General features: G+C 42.7%; 1 protein-coding gene and 1 pseudogene across 1 annotated transcript in view; both read right to left on the minus strand.

Annotated features, from left to right (window-relative positions):
- The window catches only part of APBB1IP (amyloid beta precursor protein binding family B member 1 interacting protein), a 105,813-nt gene that overhangs the window by 9,478 nt on the left and 77,200 nt on the right, over positions 1-19,135 (minus strand). The window contains exons 9-12 of the mRNA XM_060095431.1: positions 15,058-15,201; positions 11,186-11,296; positions 4,100-4,198; positions 3,403-3,517 (exon numbers count right to left, since the gene is read on the minus strand). Coding sequence (XP_059951414.1) covers positions 3,403-3,517; positions 4,100-4,198; positions 11,186-11,296; positions 15,058-15,201 — 469 coding nt within the window. The remainder of the gene's footprint in view (positions 1-3,402; positions 3,518-4,099; positions 4,199-11,185; positions 11,297-15,057; positions 15,202-19,135) is intronic.
- LOC132489261 (CBY1-interacting BAR domain-containing protein 1-like) lies at positions 16,770-18,573 on the minus strand (annotated as a pseudogene).

A 19,135-nucleotide genomic window follows, 5' to 3' on the forward strand; every position in this document is an offset into this window, starting at 1 on the left:
AACAGTTGCTTGTCAGATGGGGCACTAGCTGGAGGGGCATTTGGAGTTGTAGGAGGGTTTTACATTTGATTTTGTTTCTTTGAAGAAGGGAGCAATATTGATGAGAAGAAAACAGTAGAGCAGGAGAGAAAGTACAAGAGAATGGCATAATCACGCATCTCTCTGGTCTTTGTCCTGGGTTCCTGGCACAGAACTTGGTATTTTCCAAGCTATCAGAGTGTCTTTGTTATTCAGCCCCTAGGAACACATCTGAGTTTATGCAAACAAGGTGGATCAGGATGGGTGCTGGTCACCAGAAGACCAACCGATTAGAGGGTTGAGGCTTTAGGCCAGCCCGACATCGGCAGAGTAGAGAACGGGGGCTAGAAACTGAGTTCAGTCACATGGCCAATGATTTGATCAATCATGTCGATGAAGTGAAATCCCAATAAAAAATCTGGACAGTGGTGCTTTCCTGGTGGTGAATACATCCATGTGCTGGAAGGGTAATGCACCCTGATTCCAGAGGACACAGAAGCTCTTCATCTGGGATCCTCCTAGACCTCACCTTATTCGTCTTTCATTTGGCTGGTCCTGATGTGTATCCTTTACTTACTTTTTTAATTTTTAAAAATGTTTCTTTCTTTCTTTATTTTTTGCTTGCGTTGGGTCTTCATTGCTGCGTGTGGTCTAGCTGCAGTGAGCGGGGGCTACTCTTCGTTGTGGTGCATGGGCTTTTCATTGCGGTGGCTTCTCTTGTTGTGGAGCACAGGCTTCTAGGCGAGCAGGCTTCAGTAATTGCTGTACGTGGGCTCAGTAGTTGTGGCACACGGCCTTAGCTGCTCCGCGGCATGTGGGATCCTCCCGGACCAGAGGTTCCCCACCGAACCTGTGTGCCCTGCATTGGCAGGCGGATTCTTAACCACTGTGCCACCAGGGAAGTCCCAGTGTATACTCTATAATAACATTGTAACAATAAGGATAGCACTCTCCCAAGTTTTATGAGTTGAACTGTTGAACCTAAGGGGGTTCTGGGAAACCCCCAGATTTGTGGCCGGTAGGTCAAAAGTTTGGGTGGCCTGGGGACCCCTGAAGTGTGGCTGGCATCTGAAGGAAGGGCAGGCTTATTAGGACTGTGCCCTCTTGGGGTCTGAGCTAACTCCAGGGGCAGCATCAGAGTTGCGCTGCAGGACTCCAGTTGGGGCAAGAATAGGGGACGAGAGCATGCATGGAAGAATCGACCCTTGTTAGGAGGTAACATAATAGACATGGGCTAGGATGGGTGTAGATGCAGGTTAAATCACTGGGTTTGGTGGTGGAAAGTTGATGCTTTCTTTTTTTTTTTTTTTTTTGCTGAGAGTAAAGGGGCTGGAGATTGGAAATCTGAGGAGAGTGAAGAATGTCTGAAACAATTAGAGAAACTAGGAGATTACAGTGACTGGGATAGGTTTTCTCAACATTACTGACTGACATTTGGGACGGGCAGATTCTTTGTTGTTCAGGGCTGTCCTGTGCATTGCAGCACAGGCAGCATCCCTAGCCTCTACCCATTAGATGACACAAGCACCCTCCAAAGCATGACAACCAAACATGTTTTCAGACATTGCCAAGTCTTCCCTGGGGGTCCAAGTCTACCCTGGTCGAGAACCATTGGTCTAGAGAAACACAGTAAGAACCACAGGCAGTATTAAGGGCCCGGTTGTGGTTGATGTCGACAGATCTGTGATGGACTCAGTGTCTACCGTATGCCGAGCCCTCTGGGAGGAAAGGATGTCCCAATCCCTCTCGCCACGCTGGAGAAGCCTCACTCCCCCTACCCTCTCCTTTTCTCAACCTCCACATTCCTATCTACTAGGTTAATGGTGGGCAGAGTCCTGTGGGTTGAGAGCCAGCCCAGTCATTCTGCTCACTTCCTTCCTTCCTTTTCCCCTCCTTCCTCTCTCGCTCCCTTCTTTTCTTCCTCTTTTTCTTTAAATCCCTGGTGTTATAGTTGTCTCTGGCTAGGGCTGAAACTTAGGAGAGAGAGATGCCCATTTCAGGCTTTGAGTTTAAACCACATGCTCTAGCTTGTTCTAACAGGTAGCCTTGAATTGGGAGTTATGAACACTAGCCCAGCTGATCAAACGTGGAATTCTATTTGCCATGGCTCCTGTGTCTTTATCTCTTTCTCTTGGGGACTTCATGGGAGGGATGCCTGTGTCTGGATGTGGGCTCAGTGGTGCCCTATCAAAATAGCATCTCACAGCACCCGCAAATCCCCAATGACCTCTGACACACACACATAACTGGTAGAGCTAAGGTCCTGGCAAGACGTGGGTTCTGTTTCCACCCAAGTGGGTGGACTGTAATTCAGTTCTGACACCTCCTGGAGTTGGCACCAGACTCTACAGGTTTAAGGTACAACCTTCACAAGGCTGCCTCCACTTCAATGCCAGCCACCCGCCACTTCTGACCAGCCCTTTATAAACTGAGAGGCTCCCATGACCCCTCAGGTTCAATAATTCAACACAATGACTTGTAGAACTCAGGAAAGCTCTATACTCACCCATTACAGTTTTATTATAATGGACGCCCACAGGGTGAGGTCTGGGTGGGTCCTGGATGTGGACTCCTTTCTCTGTGGAGTCAAGGCATGTAACCCACCTGGTTCCTTGACTTGTTCACCAACCAGGAAGCTCCCCCAAGCCTTGGTGTCTAGAGTTTTTATTGGGGTTTCATTAAGAGGTACAATTGATTAAATCACTGGCCACAATGGTTCAAGTTCTTCCAACCATTATTTATCATAAAGACAATGTGTTTGAATCACAGCTCAACCACTGAGAAGTACTACATACTAACTTCTCCAAGCTTTAGTTTTCTCAACTGTGGAGTGAGGATAATAATGTATACCTTGCAGGGTGGTTGTAAGGACAAGAAATAATGTGTATATAAAGCATAGTACCCACTCCATCCCTCAATGTCTTGCCCTCCTTCTTAAAAATATAAACCAGTAGCTGTTCTATTACCATTAAAATGTGATGTCCAGAATTGGGTACGGGGCTCTAGCCATGACGTTATTGAGACAAAACACCAAGGAATGATCTCACTGTTGGTGCGAGCAGCCTGCTGGGCACTAATGGAGCCTTGGACAAACATCATATCTCTACTGTGATGAGACACAGCTCCCTACAAGCTCACCCTAAGTTGGTGATCACCACCTTGTCCACAAGCATATCATGAAAAAAGGGGCAGAGCTTTGCTAAAAGTCACTTATAAAGGAACAGATACAAGTGGGGGGGGGGCGGGATCTTAAATTTGACCACCAGGAGGGAATGTATTCTGTACAGTGTCTACAAAGTTCTGTTTCTATGAAATACATTAGAAAAGTTTGAACACGACCTCTGAGCTTTGAACAGGTGTCAGACTTTCCCCTCTGCAAGGTACCTGTAGAAGACGGGGCTGGTGGGGCTGCGTTGACAGTGCCCAGGTTTGTCCACCGAGAGGCGAGCCCTGCCCTGGCCATGGCACGCTGATAGTTATCATAGAGCGTCTTTCCATACTAGGGAGAGAACACAAAAGAAGCAACAGAGTAATCCCAAATTCTGCACTCAATTGCAAACTGCAAGTTCAGGGAAAAAAGGACTTCATGACTACTCTTTTTATTCCTTTCCTGAGATTTCTTTTAGTAGACGTATTTCAATGAAAAAATCCACAAATCATGTTTTCATACGTTAAATAATTTTCCAGATTAGTAGAGTCAGGTAATACTTTCACCTCCCCATTAGAGGAGAGCTTTAGCCACGCACTGTGATGACATATATCTTTATGTAATTCTACTGCAGACTGTATCTAGTGTTTCTTAATTACACACGACACTTGCAAAGCTCTTCATACATCAATATCTGAGATGTCTCATGTGAAAGTAAATCCCTGACTCTCAGGTCATGGGAGAGGTCCATGTATCAACCACTCTCACTTACTTAAAAAAACCAATGGGCAAATAAGGTAATATCTATAGCACTGACCCATTAATGGCATTGACTCAGTAAGAATGGATCAGCTGTTTCTCAGTAGCACAAAGACTGGACCCAGGTCAGGAGGCTGGTTAGCAAAGATAGGGTGAGTCCAAACGCTCTCTCACCTTGGCGATCCTGATTCCCGTAACCCACTGATTTAGCATTCTTGCGTCATCACAGCAGAGGTACTTGATATACTGGGACTCCTTCTGAATTTGCGGATGCTAGAAAAAGCCATTTCAAAGACCATTTATAAGCTCTTCACTTATTAGCACCTTTCAAAAACATTAAAAAAAATTCTCATAGTGTATGACATTTCCTGAGATGGTGGCCAAAATTACCAGTAGCAATTTTAGGATTAGGAACAGGAGTATATTTTTTATAGAGGCTAAATTTGGAAAGAATTTAAGAAAGCGGTGACATGATTTATCACAAGCATTTTTTTACTCTATTATCATTAATCATTTTCATTCCTGCTTTTTGAACACTTGAAAGCCTTCACATTCATCACGTTTTTAGCCCTACAAGAAATCCAAATCATTTCTCCATTTATCAGATAAAGGAACTTACCTGATGTAATTCTTATGTCAAGGAATTAATGCCTTTGTGACCCCCCCATCAGTCCTAGGGTTATTTCTGCTACCAGGAATTCAGGGTTTCACCCCGTCTTCTGTCATCTCTTACCCAAATGGGCCATTTTGGCCTCCAGATGGATGGTGCAGAGAAGGAATATTTCTGTCTAATCTTAAGTGGCAATGAGCTAGGTGCTGCACTAGGGGTCATCCAGGCCTTCCAGGAGCTCCTGATCAAAGAGAACAGTGATGGACAGGCACAAAGGTCCTTGGTCATACAGAACATCCTTGTCTTTCAGCACCAGAAACAGCTCCCTAACTTCCAACTGCATTCCTGTTCTGACTGTCTTGTAAGAGGGGCAAAACCAGCAATTTGATGCCTATAATTCTTAGAAAGCAGCTGTTGTTTTGTTTTGTTTCTGGAGGAATTTTAAAAGTTGATCTTGTTACCTTTGGCTTGATATATTAAAATTCCTTTGGTTTGTTTTTTGGTGCATGTCATGTCATGGGAAAGCCAGGTTCCCAGGAGCAGACTTAAACTGTTTTGTGCTTGCAATGAAAGCAACTGCCTGGGTAGAGGCATCCACTTAAACAGCACAATCAACAATTTCTTAAGTATGTACTTCATCCAAATAGACTAAAATGTAGTCATTCCCTTAAGCATAATGGCTGTTGAGCACAAAAGAGAGGCAAGAACTCTTGACCTTGAGTTCTAACTATGGCTTCTCCTATGATCAGGAGGTCGAAGTATAGACTTTGGTTCATTCTCTCCAACATTAGTGGCATGCGTCTCACCAACTTCCTTATGTCACATGTGTGCTAAGACTGTATACAGAAGAATTAAGCATCAGATGACCTTGAAGGTCTCTCGTGATCCTCAGATTTTATGATTCTAAGATGAGCTGCCTAGTGGGCTCCTTTCTGGCTCCCTTGTGAAGGCAGGAGCCTCCTAGGCTCCCAGGACATCATACAGCAAGTTCCTGTGCTCATTCTTTTGTCGTGTCTTAGGACCTGGCCAAGGGGTTTACTCCCTTGAGCTTTTAGCTGAAAAAAATACTTGCAAAGACGTTTAAGGACAAATGCTGGCTCCGTGCCACTGGTTAGACTCTTCCACCGTTGGTCTGGTTGCTCCTGACCACAGAAAGAGAAGCTCCTGCAGGATGTGCCATGCAGCACACTGAGGTCAGGGCAACTGCAGATCGTTGTTCAAAGGGATCTTACAGATCCTCTAAACTTCCCAGTGGGAGACCAGAGAAGTTAAGCCATTTATCCCAGGTCAAAGGGAGTGGCAGAAGCATAACAAGAAACCAAGGGCCTGTGCATTCAATAGATACCTCTGGGTGCTCAGAAATATACCAATCCCTAGGTAGACAGAGATGAGAAAGAAAGGCTCACACTGTACTTAGGAAGTGGCGGCTGGGATGTCCCTGGGGGAGACATATGTAAACAAATGTATGATCACTCTATGACATGGTAAAGTTCGTAGTAAAAGTTGGAAACCAGAGAGAGGCTCTTTGGACAAAGTGACAGAATGTTATAATACATTTGAGGAACGTGTAGAAGTTCTGTGTGGTCAGGACCTGGGAGCCATGGAAAGGAGAGGCAGAAAAGAAGCTGGAGAGGAAGCAGAGTCAAGGGCCTTGTGTCAAAATAGCATCTGGACGTTGTCCTCTAGGCAGTGGGGCCATCAGACCTCTGGAACAGCAGGGAATCCAGGCAGCAGTGGTGGCTGGGGCCGTGGAGTGAGGAGGAAGAACAGACAGAGAGGGCTGCATGAGAGCCGTCTCTCGTAGAAACCAGAACTTGAGGAGGGAATGGACAACAGAGGGGAGAGGAGGGACTTCAGGGATGATTTCTCTATTTCTAGCTTGGAAAAGTAGGTGGGTATCATGGGTTTCATTGTGTCCCCTCCAAAGACACGTTGAAGTCCTAACCCTCTGTTTAGGTATCTGTGTGAATGGGACCTTATTTGGAAACAGGATTGTTGCAGATGGAATCAGGTTAAGGTGAGCTCATACTTGATTAGGCATTTATATTCTACTAGGGGAGAAAGCCAATAAAAATACAAAACACTAAGTAATGTCATTTCAGACTGTGAAGAAAATGTAGCAGAGTAAGGGTAGGGAATAGGTGAGTGATGGAGCAGAATTCCAGAACTCTTTCCATGACCCCTCACCACCTCTCAACGGAGCTCAATAGAGACATAATTCCTCCTGGAGGATGGTCACTTCCACTGCCCCATCATACCTCACCTCAGAATGCAGCGAGAAAAAATTCACAAAGGAGCAACTTCACAGGAAAGGGGGGTGTGCATCAAAGAAAGAGCACAAGGGGCCTCCCTGGTGGCGCAAGTGGTTAAGAGTCCGCCTGCCGATGCAGGGGATACGGGTTCATGCCCCGGTCTGGGAGGATCCCATATGCCGCGGAGCGGCTGGGCCCGTGAGCCATGGCCGCTGGGCCTGCGCATCCGGAGCCTGTGCTCCGCAACGGGAGAGGCCACAACAGTGAGAGGCCCACATACCGCAAAAAGAAAAAAAAAAAAAAAAAAAAAAGAAAGAGCACAAGGGTAGAAATGATTCTGGGGTACCAAGTCCTTTCTTGTGAGTATGGACAACCTCTGATATCTTTTTTGTGAGTATGGTCAGTCTCTTAAAAAACTTTTTAATTTACTTATTAATTTTTAAAAATTGAAATGTAGCTGATGTACAATATTATGTTAGTTTCAGGTGTACTACCTAGTGATGTGACACTTGCCTACATTATGAAATGATCACCAGGGTAAGTCTAGTAACCATCTGTCACCATACAAAGCTATTGCTGTATTACTGACCATATCGCTCAACCTCTTAAAGGACAGGTGATGTCTCTACTGCCTTCTCAGAGTGTGGCCCCTGGGCCATCAACATCACCTGGGAACTTGGTGGAAGTGCAAATTCCGGGGCCTGATCCCGGACCCACAGAATCAGAAACTCTGGGGGCCCAGCCACCTGTGTTTTAACAGCTCTCCTGGTGAGTCCCATGCACTCTGAAGTTTGAGAACCACTGGTCACTAGAAATATTTAATTGGTTCTAGAGTGCAGTAAGAATGCCTTCCAGTTCTCGCTGGCTGGCTGTGTCTCTCGACATTGCACTGATGGTCTTATGGGCAAATATTGTTTAATCTGCACGGGAAGTGTTCTTTTTAAAAAAAAAATTGTTTATTTATCTTTTTGGCCGTGCCATGCGGCATGTAGGATCTTAGTTCCCCAACCAGGGAGATCGAACCCGTGCTCCATGCAGTGGAAGCAAGGAGCCTTAACCACTGGACCACCAGGGAAGCCCCCAGGAAGTGTTCTTATTTCCACTTTGTAGCAGAGGGCAATGAAGCTTAGAGAGTCCCGACAATGTGCCAGGTGACAAGGCCAGGACTCAAATTCCCATCTTCTCGACAGCGCCCCACCACGGACTGTGATAATCCGTGAGTTTATCCTGAGTAAGAAACTCCCGGGCTGAACTTCTCAGCCCTTGCATGTCTGTGGAATCACACGATCTCTCTTAACAGGCTTCGCCATAATCTCCAACTCCTTTTGCAGTGTATGTGCACATTCTTTGAATTCTTTAAATCTGCTCACCCTCATGAAATATTTGCATATCAAGAAATTTTTTCCCCACAGTGGACAGAAAGGCACATAAATGACCAAAATGTTCATAAACAAATGAGGTTCTCCAAACGATGACAGACACTTTTACTCAGCAAATGAACAGAAATTCCTAATATTTTGGGAAGGAACCAAGAAGCATGCCTAAGAGCAAAGTAAGCAGGGTGATTGCCCTTAAGGAAACTGGCTTGAGAACAGAACTGATCATTCTGAGGAAAGGGAAATGTATGTTCCCCTTGGGTTGTTTGTCCTGATTCTTGTTTGTTCTTGGATCATCAGGCCTGCTTTTTTTTCACCTCTGAGCCCTCTCTCCCATCTGGGAGGCCCTGCCCTGGGTCTCAGCGTTGCCACGCTCAGTGCAGCCCAGGGTGACCTGTGTCCCAGATCAGATAGTTCAGCCCATGATTCTGGGACCTAGTTCCAAGCTTGCGAGTCAGCACCAGAAACTGCATTCCCACCCTGCTCACTGGGTCTAAATCCTCAGCCTGGGAACCTCTAGGTCTGAGAGCTCTTCTTTCTCTTGCTGGAAATCCCTCCTCCAGCCTCTGGACCCTGGCCATGGGTTAGGGCCCTTGCCCCCTTCTGACAACGTTCATTCTATTTGTCCGCTCTGAAGTGCATTTCGTCACCAGCTGATAAGCCCTGACTGTTGACGCTTAAGAGTTAGAACACATTCTGATCCTCTGAGTGCAAAACTTGACTGTGCTGAGGAAAAACTAAGATTCCTGGGCCCCATCCTTAAATGGTTTGATTCAGTGGGTCAGGGCCCTGGAACCTGTATTTCTAACCAGCCTCCCCTGACTCTGATTCAGCCAGTTTATTGACCAGCATTTCAGAACCTCTCTCTAAAACCTTCTCCCTACCTAAGAGATGTGGACAGTGCTGCAGAGGTGCAGTGCACGCCCATGTGCAAAGGAGGGCCTCCATTTTGGTAATTTCTCAGGGTCTCAGGATTGCAAACAAGGGCCATGGGGGCAGACAGAAACACAATGAAGACAAAGTTCAAGGGCGGCTTGGGCTGGTGGGGAGGCAGAGAAGAGATTCTGTGGCCTAGCAAACAGTGTCCAAGAGAATGGCCTCTGGGCCACCCCCCGGCTTCTCATCCTGGCTCAGCCACTTCAGGAGTCTCTGTGCCCAGGTTCCACATCTACAAACTAGGGGGAATTGTGGCTCTCACCCCATAAGGCTGATAAAGGGATTAAGTGAGTGAATATATGGAAAGTGCTTAAATCACTGCATTACACATGAAACATTTCTCGTGTGCTTTTTGTTCATTAAGAGATGTCATTTTCTGACAAAGGGATAGAAATGAAGAATAGCTTAGTGGTGGCCAGGGGGTATGAAGGGGATGGGAATAGGAGGGAAGTGGGTGTAGTTATAAAGGAGGGTGCCTTGTGGTGATGGGAATGCTCTGAATCTTGACTGGACCAATGTCAATATCCTGGTTATGACATGGTACCACGGTTTTGCCAGATGTTACCATTGGAAGAAACTGGGTAAATGGCACATGGGACCTCTCTGTAGTATTTCCTACAATTGCATATGGATGATGCCCAGGCTGCCTGTGCCCCATCGGGGTTTTGAGAATGGTTGGGTCAAGGCGATACCCGACTCCTGGAGTAACAGGTGTGTGACAGTGGCACACGAGTGTGGGCGCCTCTGAAATGATGGAGTGGGTTCATGATCATCTCTAGTGACAGGGTTCTTGACAAAGAATACGTTTGCCACCAATGTAAATGTAAGCATTGTCCTTAATTTGTGAAAATGATGTAAACCTATAGTATAGACTGGCCCACTTCCTCGGGAAAGGTGACAGCTTTGCCAGGAGCACATATGCACACACGGAGTCCAGCTTCGGACGTTTCCAGAAACATGGTAATGGAGTCTCCCTGGGGGTGGGCGGGTGACAGACATACAAAGGTGCCTCACCAGGAACCTGGTCTCATTAACACCTGCTCCACAGACTTCTATCCCAGAAGGAAACAGAGGAACTCCGATTCAGAAAGGAGAAATTCTGGGGGATTTCAGGGAGGGGCAATATTGGAGTCGGGGATTAAAAGGTACAAACCATTAGGTGTAAAATAAGCTACAAAGATATATTGTATAACACAGGGAATATAGCCAATATTTTATAATAACTATAAATGGAGTATAACCTTTAAAAATTGTGAATCACTAATATTGTACACCTGTAACTTATATACCATTGCACAGCAACTATATACTTCAATTTAAAAAATAATAAAAGATGAAGTATATTTGTAGGAAAAAAAAGAAATTCTGTACCCAGCCCTGCACCGGGGCCAAGTGGAATGCACTAGCCCCCGCTCTCTGGTGTGAGTCTGTGAAGGGAAAGGAATCTGTGAGGTCAGAGAAAATGGCAAGACCAGAACAGCTGCATAAATGCCCTGAGTCCATTTCTAGGGGTCAGTCGTTACAGCTGGCAGAGAAAAGTTACTCCTGCCCAAGCTTCCAAAATATGGTGCTAATGTCAACCTTACCAGACACCTGATAATACATATTGCCTTTTGATCATACGCACCTTAAAAAGTTTCAAGACCCAGTAATGCTATTTTTAGAAAAAGATATATTTTCCTATTTTTTGTATTTTCTGTATTTTTCTAGAAAATCTTGTCAACTTCCTAATTTCTAAAAATGTCTTACAATGGAATAAGAGTCTGATAAAGAAAGAACTGAAAGACGGATTGTCTTGTCAATAAAACTGTAACTAAAATCTGTTCAAAATGTAGAGTTCTCTTTTTCATAAAGTGACGAAGAAATCCAGACAGGTTGACGTGAAAGTTTTAGACTCAGATAACAGGCTTTGGAGAAATGATCTGAGTGGGTAGAAATGTTTCCCCCTTTCCTATTTTGGTTTACAATAAAAAGCTTATTATGTTATACTTGTAGTTAACTGTATAACATTTAACATTTTTCTTCTTAAAAGGAAACATTACCTTAAATTGCTTACAGATCTAAAGTAAGGACTTCTTAAACCTACCTTTAAAACAAAGCAGTAGTCAGTGGGTGCTTTGTATTTCATTTTACACTGAATCCCATAGTAAATGTTGACATTTTCAAACTGTATAAAACATGCCAGATCTCGAGATGTCTGAAAGAGAAGGAAAAAATAACCTCAACCTAGCTGACAAGTAATATTTTTCTAAGGTCGTTCTTCATGGCACAACGAAGGATTACATTTTAGTAGGAAAATACACAATTTCAGGTAATTTATATAAGCATCTACCACGTATAGCTTTCTAAAAGCCAAGCCTACATTTTAAGAAGGAAAGAGCACATCCAGGCAAAACAGCATGCCACAGACCAAAAGTGGAGCAAAAGATTATACTGCTGCTCTAGCACCTACGCGTGGACTCCCAGAGATGACTGGCATCGTTATTGATGGGGTTCAGACAAGGTGACCAAGCACCTCGTCAAATATTTCATTTTGTCTTCTGCCATTCTAAGTCAGTGACGGATTTCATGACTGAGCATTTAGAAAAAAGTCCCCCTCAGGATGAACAATGAGAGGTAAATTTGATGCTCAGAAAATTCGCACACACTTCATACACTTCTTCCTGAGGAGAAAAGATTCCTTTCATGCCTTCTCTTTAGGGCTGGTGGTGGTGCTGTGGAAACAGAACCCTCTCCTCCACATATAATATGCATTGAGAAGACATCAAGCTCTAATCTACATATTTGGTTACACTTCAATTACAAATTTGTTCTGTTACTTTTTCCCCCCTCACGTTCTATAATTCTTTACTGAGTTAATGAATAACAAAATAAAGGGTAGAATTGCTACATCTCAATGCACAATTATTCCTTTATATATGGTAGTATACTTTTTTCTTGTAAGATATTTTCTTCTGGATTTTCAAAGTTTTCGTTTTTTTAATTAGAAAAATAAAACATTCATCATAATTTAAAAAATAAGTTATCTTATATATAGCAAAACAAAAATCTTCCTTCGTCACTCTTTTTTTTTCTAATTTCATTCTCTTCTCCAGAGAAGACATTCTTCCAAATGTTTTTGGGGATACATTTATATACCTAGGTATGCATAGACATACCCAATACATATATACAATTATTAAAATATAAATGAGATTTTACTCTCAATATTTTTCCATGACTTTGTTCTTTTTCTTAACATTATATCTTGGGGTCTTTCTATATTAGGACATATGAAAGGATTTATCGCATTCTTTGCATAGCTGCATAACATTACACTGTATAGATGTAGCTACTTATTCCACCATCCTACTGTAGATGACTAGAGGTTACTTCTATATTTTGCTATTACAAAATGTATTGTGCATATGAGCAAATGTTTCTCTGGGGAAGATTGCCAAACATGGAGCTGTCCATTGAAGGGGTATTCCCTATTATATTTGCATAGATTTTGCTAAACTGTCCCCCAATTTGGCTGTACCAGCTTACATTCCAAACTTCTGTACATAAGAGTGCCCATTTTTCTTACCCACTCCTGACGAAATTTGCATATTATCAATATTGTTAGTGTTATCAATCTCACGGGAGGAAAAATTTCACTTATTTACATTTTCCCGATTACTAATAAGATAGAGCAACTTTTTTTTTTTTTTCGGTATGCGAGGCTCTCACTGTTGTGCCCTCTCACTTGAATTTCTCTTATATTAGATGGCTCTCTGTTGATCTGTTTTCTCTTCCTGTACTGTTTTTGTCTAATGTTTTGACATTTGGGAGGAGAGGTTCTTCCATAATGTTCTTTAAAATTTTTGTGTGTGTCTATTTTGGAACTGCATCTCTTTCTGATGAATTTTAGAATCAGTTTTTGAACTTCAAGTACAAAGAATCCTATTGAAATTTTTTTATTGGAATTGAATATATAGAAAAATTGAGGGGAGAATTAATATCTTTTCATCTAGCAACATTGTACATTTCTGTTTATTCAATTCTAACTCATTTCCTTTATTAAATTTTCTATTTTATGCCATATAAGATCTTGAACCTTTCTTGTTAAGTTTATTGTCAGGTATTTTGTATTTTTTTGTTCTTGCAATGCATGGAATCTTTTGCAGCATATTTAATTTGCATATTTTTATATAAAGAAAACAATTCCTTATTTGGTAAGTTTATTTGGTCCATTGGGACCAAACTCTTAAGTTTTTCAGTTGAGTGTCTTATATTGTCTGGTAGACAATCATGTCGACTGTGAATAAAGAGAGTTTTGCCTCTTCTTTTTCAGTAATTATACTTGTTATTCTTTTTTTTTTGCGGTACGCGGGCCTCTCTCACTTTTGTGGCCTCTCCCGTTGCAGAGCACAGGCTCCAGACACGCAGGCTCAGCGGCCATGGCTCACGGGCCCAGCCGCTCCATGGCACGTGGGATCTTCCCGGACCGGGGCACGAACCTGCATCCCCTGCATCGGCAGGCGGACTCTCAACCACTGCGCCACCAGGGAAGCCCTATACTTGTTATTCTTCTTCTTGACTTCCTGGCTAGTTCCTCCATCAGTGTTAATGGGAGCAGAGACAGAAAGGATGCCTGTCCAACTCCAATGTGAATGCTTCTAATTTTTGTCCTAAGTGTGTTGTTTTTGATAGGCTTATAGATCTCACTTATATGTAAAAGCCAAAGACATAACATCTCTAAAATAAAACAAATAATCTGTGGGTCAACTGTTATGCCCCCCACGTTTGGGACTGGAATGAAGATAGCACAGATGGGAGAAGTATGAATTCTAAGATTGAGACGAAATAGGAGTGGTAGCTGCTCTGGACCAAGAATTTCCCATAATGCTCTCCTGCATTCCACAGAGATAACAGTCTTCTAACTAGCGGGAATAGCCCTGGATAGTCACTATGACTTCACCTGCAAGGGATGTGGGTCAAGCCTTATTAGAAGCAGCCTGCAATTTGAAAATATGCCGTTGGGGGGTGCCCTGGATTCGGCAGTGAAGGCAAGATGCTTTGGCTTACTCCAGATATAGAAAGAGAGACAGCCTACAACTTTGCAAAGGTGAGCAAAAGATGGAAATGGCCACCCTCTAAGAAAGGTCTTAGAAAAAGCTAAGAGTTAGAATGAGAGTTAAAGTTACATTTCAAAGAAGACAAATTTACTGTGTGCTTGTAGATTTGAGGCAATAATCCTAAATCACCAAGTAGAAGTGAAATGATATCTAAGATACTCTGCTAAATTAGGCAGGGAAATGCATATAATACACTTCAGAGAACAATTTAAATATTCAAGTTATAAAAGCTAAAATCTAAATTAAAATCTGTCATGACTTCTAATACCACTATGATTCCAGATAAAAGAAGTTTTACTGTAATGACAGAACAATAGAGTAAAAAGGGGGGAAAAAAGTCCTCAAAGATCGATATGTAAAGAAACAAATTAATTTTTAGAAAAGAGCTTCAGTCATAATTTCTGAAACCTGACTTTATTTATTTATTTATTTATTTATTTTTTGCGGTATGTGGGCCTCTCACTGTTGTGGCCTCTCCCGCTGCGGAGCACAGGCTCCGGACGCGCAGGCTCAGCGGCCATGGCTCACGGGCCCAGCCGCTCCGCAGCATGTGGGATCTTCCCAGACCGGGGCACAAACCCATGTCCCCTGCATCGGCAGGCAGACTCTCAACCACTGCGCCACCAGGGAAGCCCTGAAACCTGACTTTAAACTAGATAAAACTCTTCACCTTCAAGAGACAGCAGTGGAAAGATTCAGGATTTCTGTAATTCTGTCCGAATAGGATATGTATCTGCATAAACATCGTAGTAACATGAATCTCACAGCAAAGTAGAATGTATTTAAATTACCACCTGAGGATTTCTTTACTTTCACTTTCATGAAATGCCTTTTTGCAAAAGCATTTTTTTTTTCTGACCTTAGTCTTTCCTTTGGGGACATAATAAATTCCAGAAGCTCGTAAAAGAAAATAGCGCCTTTTCCAGGATTTCTTCCCATCTTCTTTCAAATAAAGAGCTCCCTCTAGTTCTGGCACAATGATGGATGTTCCACAGAAACTCTCCTGAAATGGAGATTCCAACGATATAAAACCCATGAAAGATAAAACACATATTTTGTTCACATTTAAACAAACTGTGGCCAACTAGCCTTCAAGCTAAAAATCGTTTTGTCTCCAGCTTTGATTGAATGCATATATTGACACTGCATACCATTTGCCAAAAGACAGGAAGAACATGGTGGTTGAGTCTCAGCTCCTGAGTTAGACTTCCAGGCTTCTTGACCACTTAGCTCTGTGACCCCGAGCAAGTGACTCAACCTCGGTGCCTTTACTTGCAAAATCCGAGTAACGAGAGCCCCAGCTTCATAAGGAAGGTTGTGAGTACAATCTTGGTATATTATAAAAGAAAGCATTACATAAAGTCTATTTCTGTTACTATAAGTTGATAAATAGAAAACTTATTCCTGTACCTGTAAGTGAAAAAATTACTGTTTCACTGCTAGCAAATGGAAAAATTAAAATATACAATTCTATACATAAAATATTTGTAAATTAATATTTTATTTTTGGCATAATTTTCTTTTCTTTTACATTGAGATACAATTGATATAGAATATTAGTTTTCAGTATACAACCTAATGATCTGATGTATGTATATATTGCAAAATGATCACCATGATAAGTGTAGTTAACATCTATCACCTCACGCAGTTACACATTCTTTTTTTCTTATGATGAGAACTTTTAAGATCTACTATTTTAGCAACTTTCATATATACAATACAGTATTGTTAGCTATAGTCACCATGCCGTACATTACATCCCCAGGACTTATTTATTTTATAACTGGAAGTTTGTACCTCTTGACCCCCTTTAGCCATTTCATGCATCCCTACCCCCGCCTCTGGCAACCACAAATCTGTTCTGTGTATCTATGATTTCAGGGGTTTTTTTTTTTTTTGGTTCCACACATAGATGAGACATACAGCTATCTGTCTTTCTCTGTCTGACTTATTTCACTTAGTGCTCAAGTTCCATCCATGTTGTCAAAAATGGCAAGATTTCCTTTTTGGGGGATAGTTTCTTATCAAAGAAGAAAGAAGACAATTATTAATACTGTAGTATCAGAAAAGGATAGTGACAAAGTACATTTCCTAGGTGCAGATGTTTAAAAATCAAAACATGCATAGAATTATACAATTCTTAATAAATTTATTTTAAAAGCAGTACAATAAAATTACATATTATTCTATCTTTCAGTTCAAACACTCAAACTTATTTTTGGCTTTGGTTTTTTATAACTCTCAACCTCCTTTCATTCAGTCTCATAAAAGCAGAATAAACTTAATTTTGCATCCTTCAAGTAAATGTATGTGTAGTGGATCTGGGTGACATCTTTGTTCATGTCTTTCCCAGTTTCCCCCAGTTTAGCTGGCATTAGTTGCCTTGTCAATAATCTCTCTCTCTCTCTCTTTATTTTTTTGGTCAGCATAAATGTCATTTAATAATTTCTCCATTTCCAGTAGGATTTCATTTTGAGGTTTAACATATCAAGCCAGTATAAAGTTTAACAGTTTTAGTAATTCTGGATTCCAAGTCATTTAAGATGAAAATGGAAATGCAAAGCTTACTTAAGAAATTTCATTTTCTTCTTTTGTAACATCTAAGTCTTCATCCTCTTCATCATCATCTTCTGCTTGTTGATCCTTTCTTAGTCGACAGGTGGATACCTGTCCTGTTCCAGATGCACACTTAGCTGACACTGATCTCTGAAGACGTGGCTTTGAATTTGCTCTTATGATATCTAAATGGGATGAATAATCTGGTGGATACAGAGAATTTCAGAAAACCTCTAAATCTTCTTCATCAATCTTTTGTGTATTTTGGTAGGTAGTAGTGGAGACGTCTAAAGCTTTGCCGTGAAATAGCATTGCGATAGTGATAAATTCTGAAAATATAGTCTTTATATTCTTTGTTTTCTGCTTTTCAAAATTGTCAGTAGTTTCCTCCAGATGACGAGTTGTTCGAGTAGCATACATTGTAGCTCTTTGTAATTCAGCTTCTTTTTTAAAAATTAATTAATTAATTAATTAATTAATGTTTGGTTGCATTGGGTCTTCGTTGCTGTGTGTGTGGTTTCTCTAGTTGCGGCAAGGGGGGCTACTCTCTGTTGCGGTGTGCAGGCTTCTCATTGCGGTGGCTTCTCTTGTTGCGGAGCACAGGCTCTAGACGTGCGGGCTTCAGTAGTTGTGGCACACAGGCTCAGTAGTTGTGGCTCGTGGGCTCTAGAGCGCAGGTTCTGTAGTTGTGGTGCACGGGCTTCATTGCTCTGCAGCATGTGGGATCTTCCTGGACCAGGGCTTGAACCCTTGTCCCCTGCAGTGGCAGGTGGATTCTTAACCACTGTGCCACCAGGGAAGTCCCTGTAATTCAGTTTCTGCCTGTGAAATAACATGTCAATCAGATGGGTTTCTCTGACGTGTTCTTTCTGAGTTAACTGTTTAGCTCCTCAATTCTTTACTGTTAATGTTGCTTTGAGGTCATCTCGTTTCATTTTTACAGTGGTTCTGTAACCAAAAGTGGGGTCCAGCTGCTTGCTGCTCAAAAGTCATTAAAGAGGCCAGTCTGGTGGAAAGGAAAGTTTGCTTTATTTTGGATGCCGGCAACCGGTGGGGAGGGTGGACGCCTATCCAAAAGCCGACTCCCCCCACTGACAGTCAGAGGGCAAGAGCTTTTATAGATGCAGGGAGAAGCTACATGCAGAAGCAGCACAGTCAGCTCTGACCGTCATCTTGACATTGATCATCGGTGGTCTGATCAGCATCATCCTGATTGTTTTAGGTACAGTTAATCTTTAGTTCCAGGGTCGGTTTGTTTCCATTTCTTTGAGGCCGATTCTCGGAATTGTGGCAGCTTATGTCATGGCTACAGTCTGGTCATCATGTAGTTAACTTCTTCCACCTGGTGGGGTTTTCAGTACCTGTAAGACAGCTCACAGGATATGGCTCAGAATATAGCCCTTGAGGAGGAACCAAAGGTCCTTGACTTTGCTTAATGACTAAACTATTATTATTTGGTCTCCTTTGACTGTTTTCCTTTGTTTCTGCATTTTCTCACTCCTCGGATTAAGCTTATTCTTTGGCTAATATTTTTCCACAGACAAAAGGCAGGCTGAGGACACGGGGGGCACAGACCACAGGGTCCTGCTCCCTTCCACTTCCATAAGCTTGCAAAGGTTCGACTACTTCGGCTTCAAGTCTTTCAGCCTCTGCTTGTCGATAATCCTGAAGTTTGGCAAACTCATCAGCCAGCTTTTTCAGGCCCTGCTTTCAATATGGGGTCTCCATAGAGGCTCACGCGTTGAGTTCATTCCCCAGGAGGTCTACTCTGTCTCCGCACATAAGCAGCAGTGACCTGGCACAAAACGCTTCTCATCTCAGTTTTCCCGGTTTTCTAAGCTGTGCCTCCACATCTGGCCTCGCGCGTGGTGGGAGACCCCGGGCTGGGGCCCAACTACAGGGGCTCCGAGGCACCCAGGCGTGTGCGGGGATGCGAGAGCCCTTCAATGATCTCTTAAATTCAAGCAGATTTGGGGTCCAAGTTCGAAAGCAGGATAATGCTGATTTTTCACAGCATAACATGCTTTGTATTTTCTTTCCCATCTGGCTTTTGAAAAACTGCTGAAGTCTTCCAACAAGACCTATTCAGGCAATTGTATAAACCAAGGCATAACCAGTCCTTGATTTACAGACAGCTGCGGATGCAATAAGCACTGATTAGCAGCCAAGGGCTGTGTCAGGAAACTGCTCTCTCCCCTTCCGTGTCTGTCTGTGTCCATCACTGCTGCGGATGCTCAGAACCTGAATCTTTCTGCTGCTGGGGATGCCTGGTGCTTTATGTCCCTCAACTCAACTTGGAGACTCTTTGATAAATGCAGAAAGAATGTCCCCACTCCCACCATTGGCCTCCCTGGGAAATACCTACTGTGTTCTTGGTC

This window comes from Mesoplodon densirostris, chromosome 4 (genome assembly GCF_025265405.1).
Source record: "Mesoplodon densirostris isolate mMesDen1 chromosome 4, mMesDen1 primary haplotype, whole genome shotgun sequence".
In the NCBI taxonomy this organism is placed as follows: Eukaryota; Metazoa; Chordata; class Mammalia; order Artiodactyla; family Ziphiidae; genus Mesoplodon; species Mesoplodon densirostris.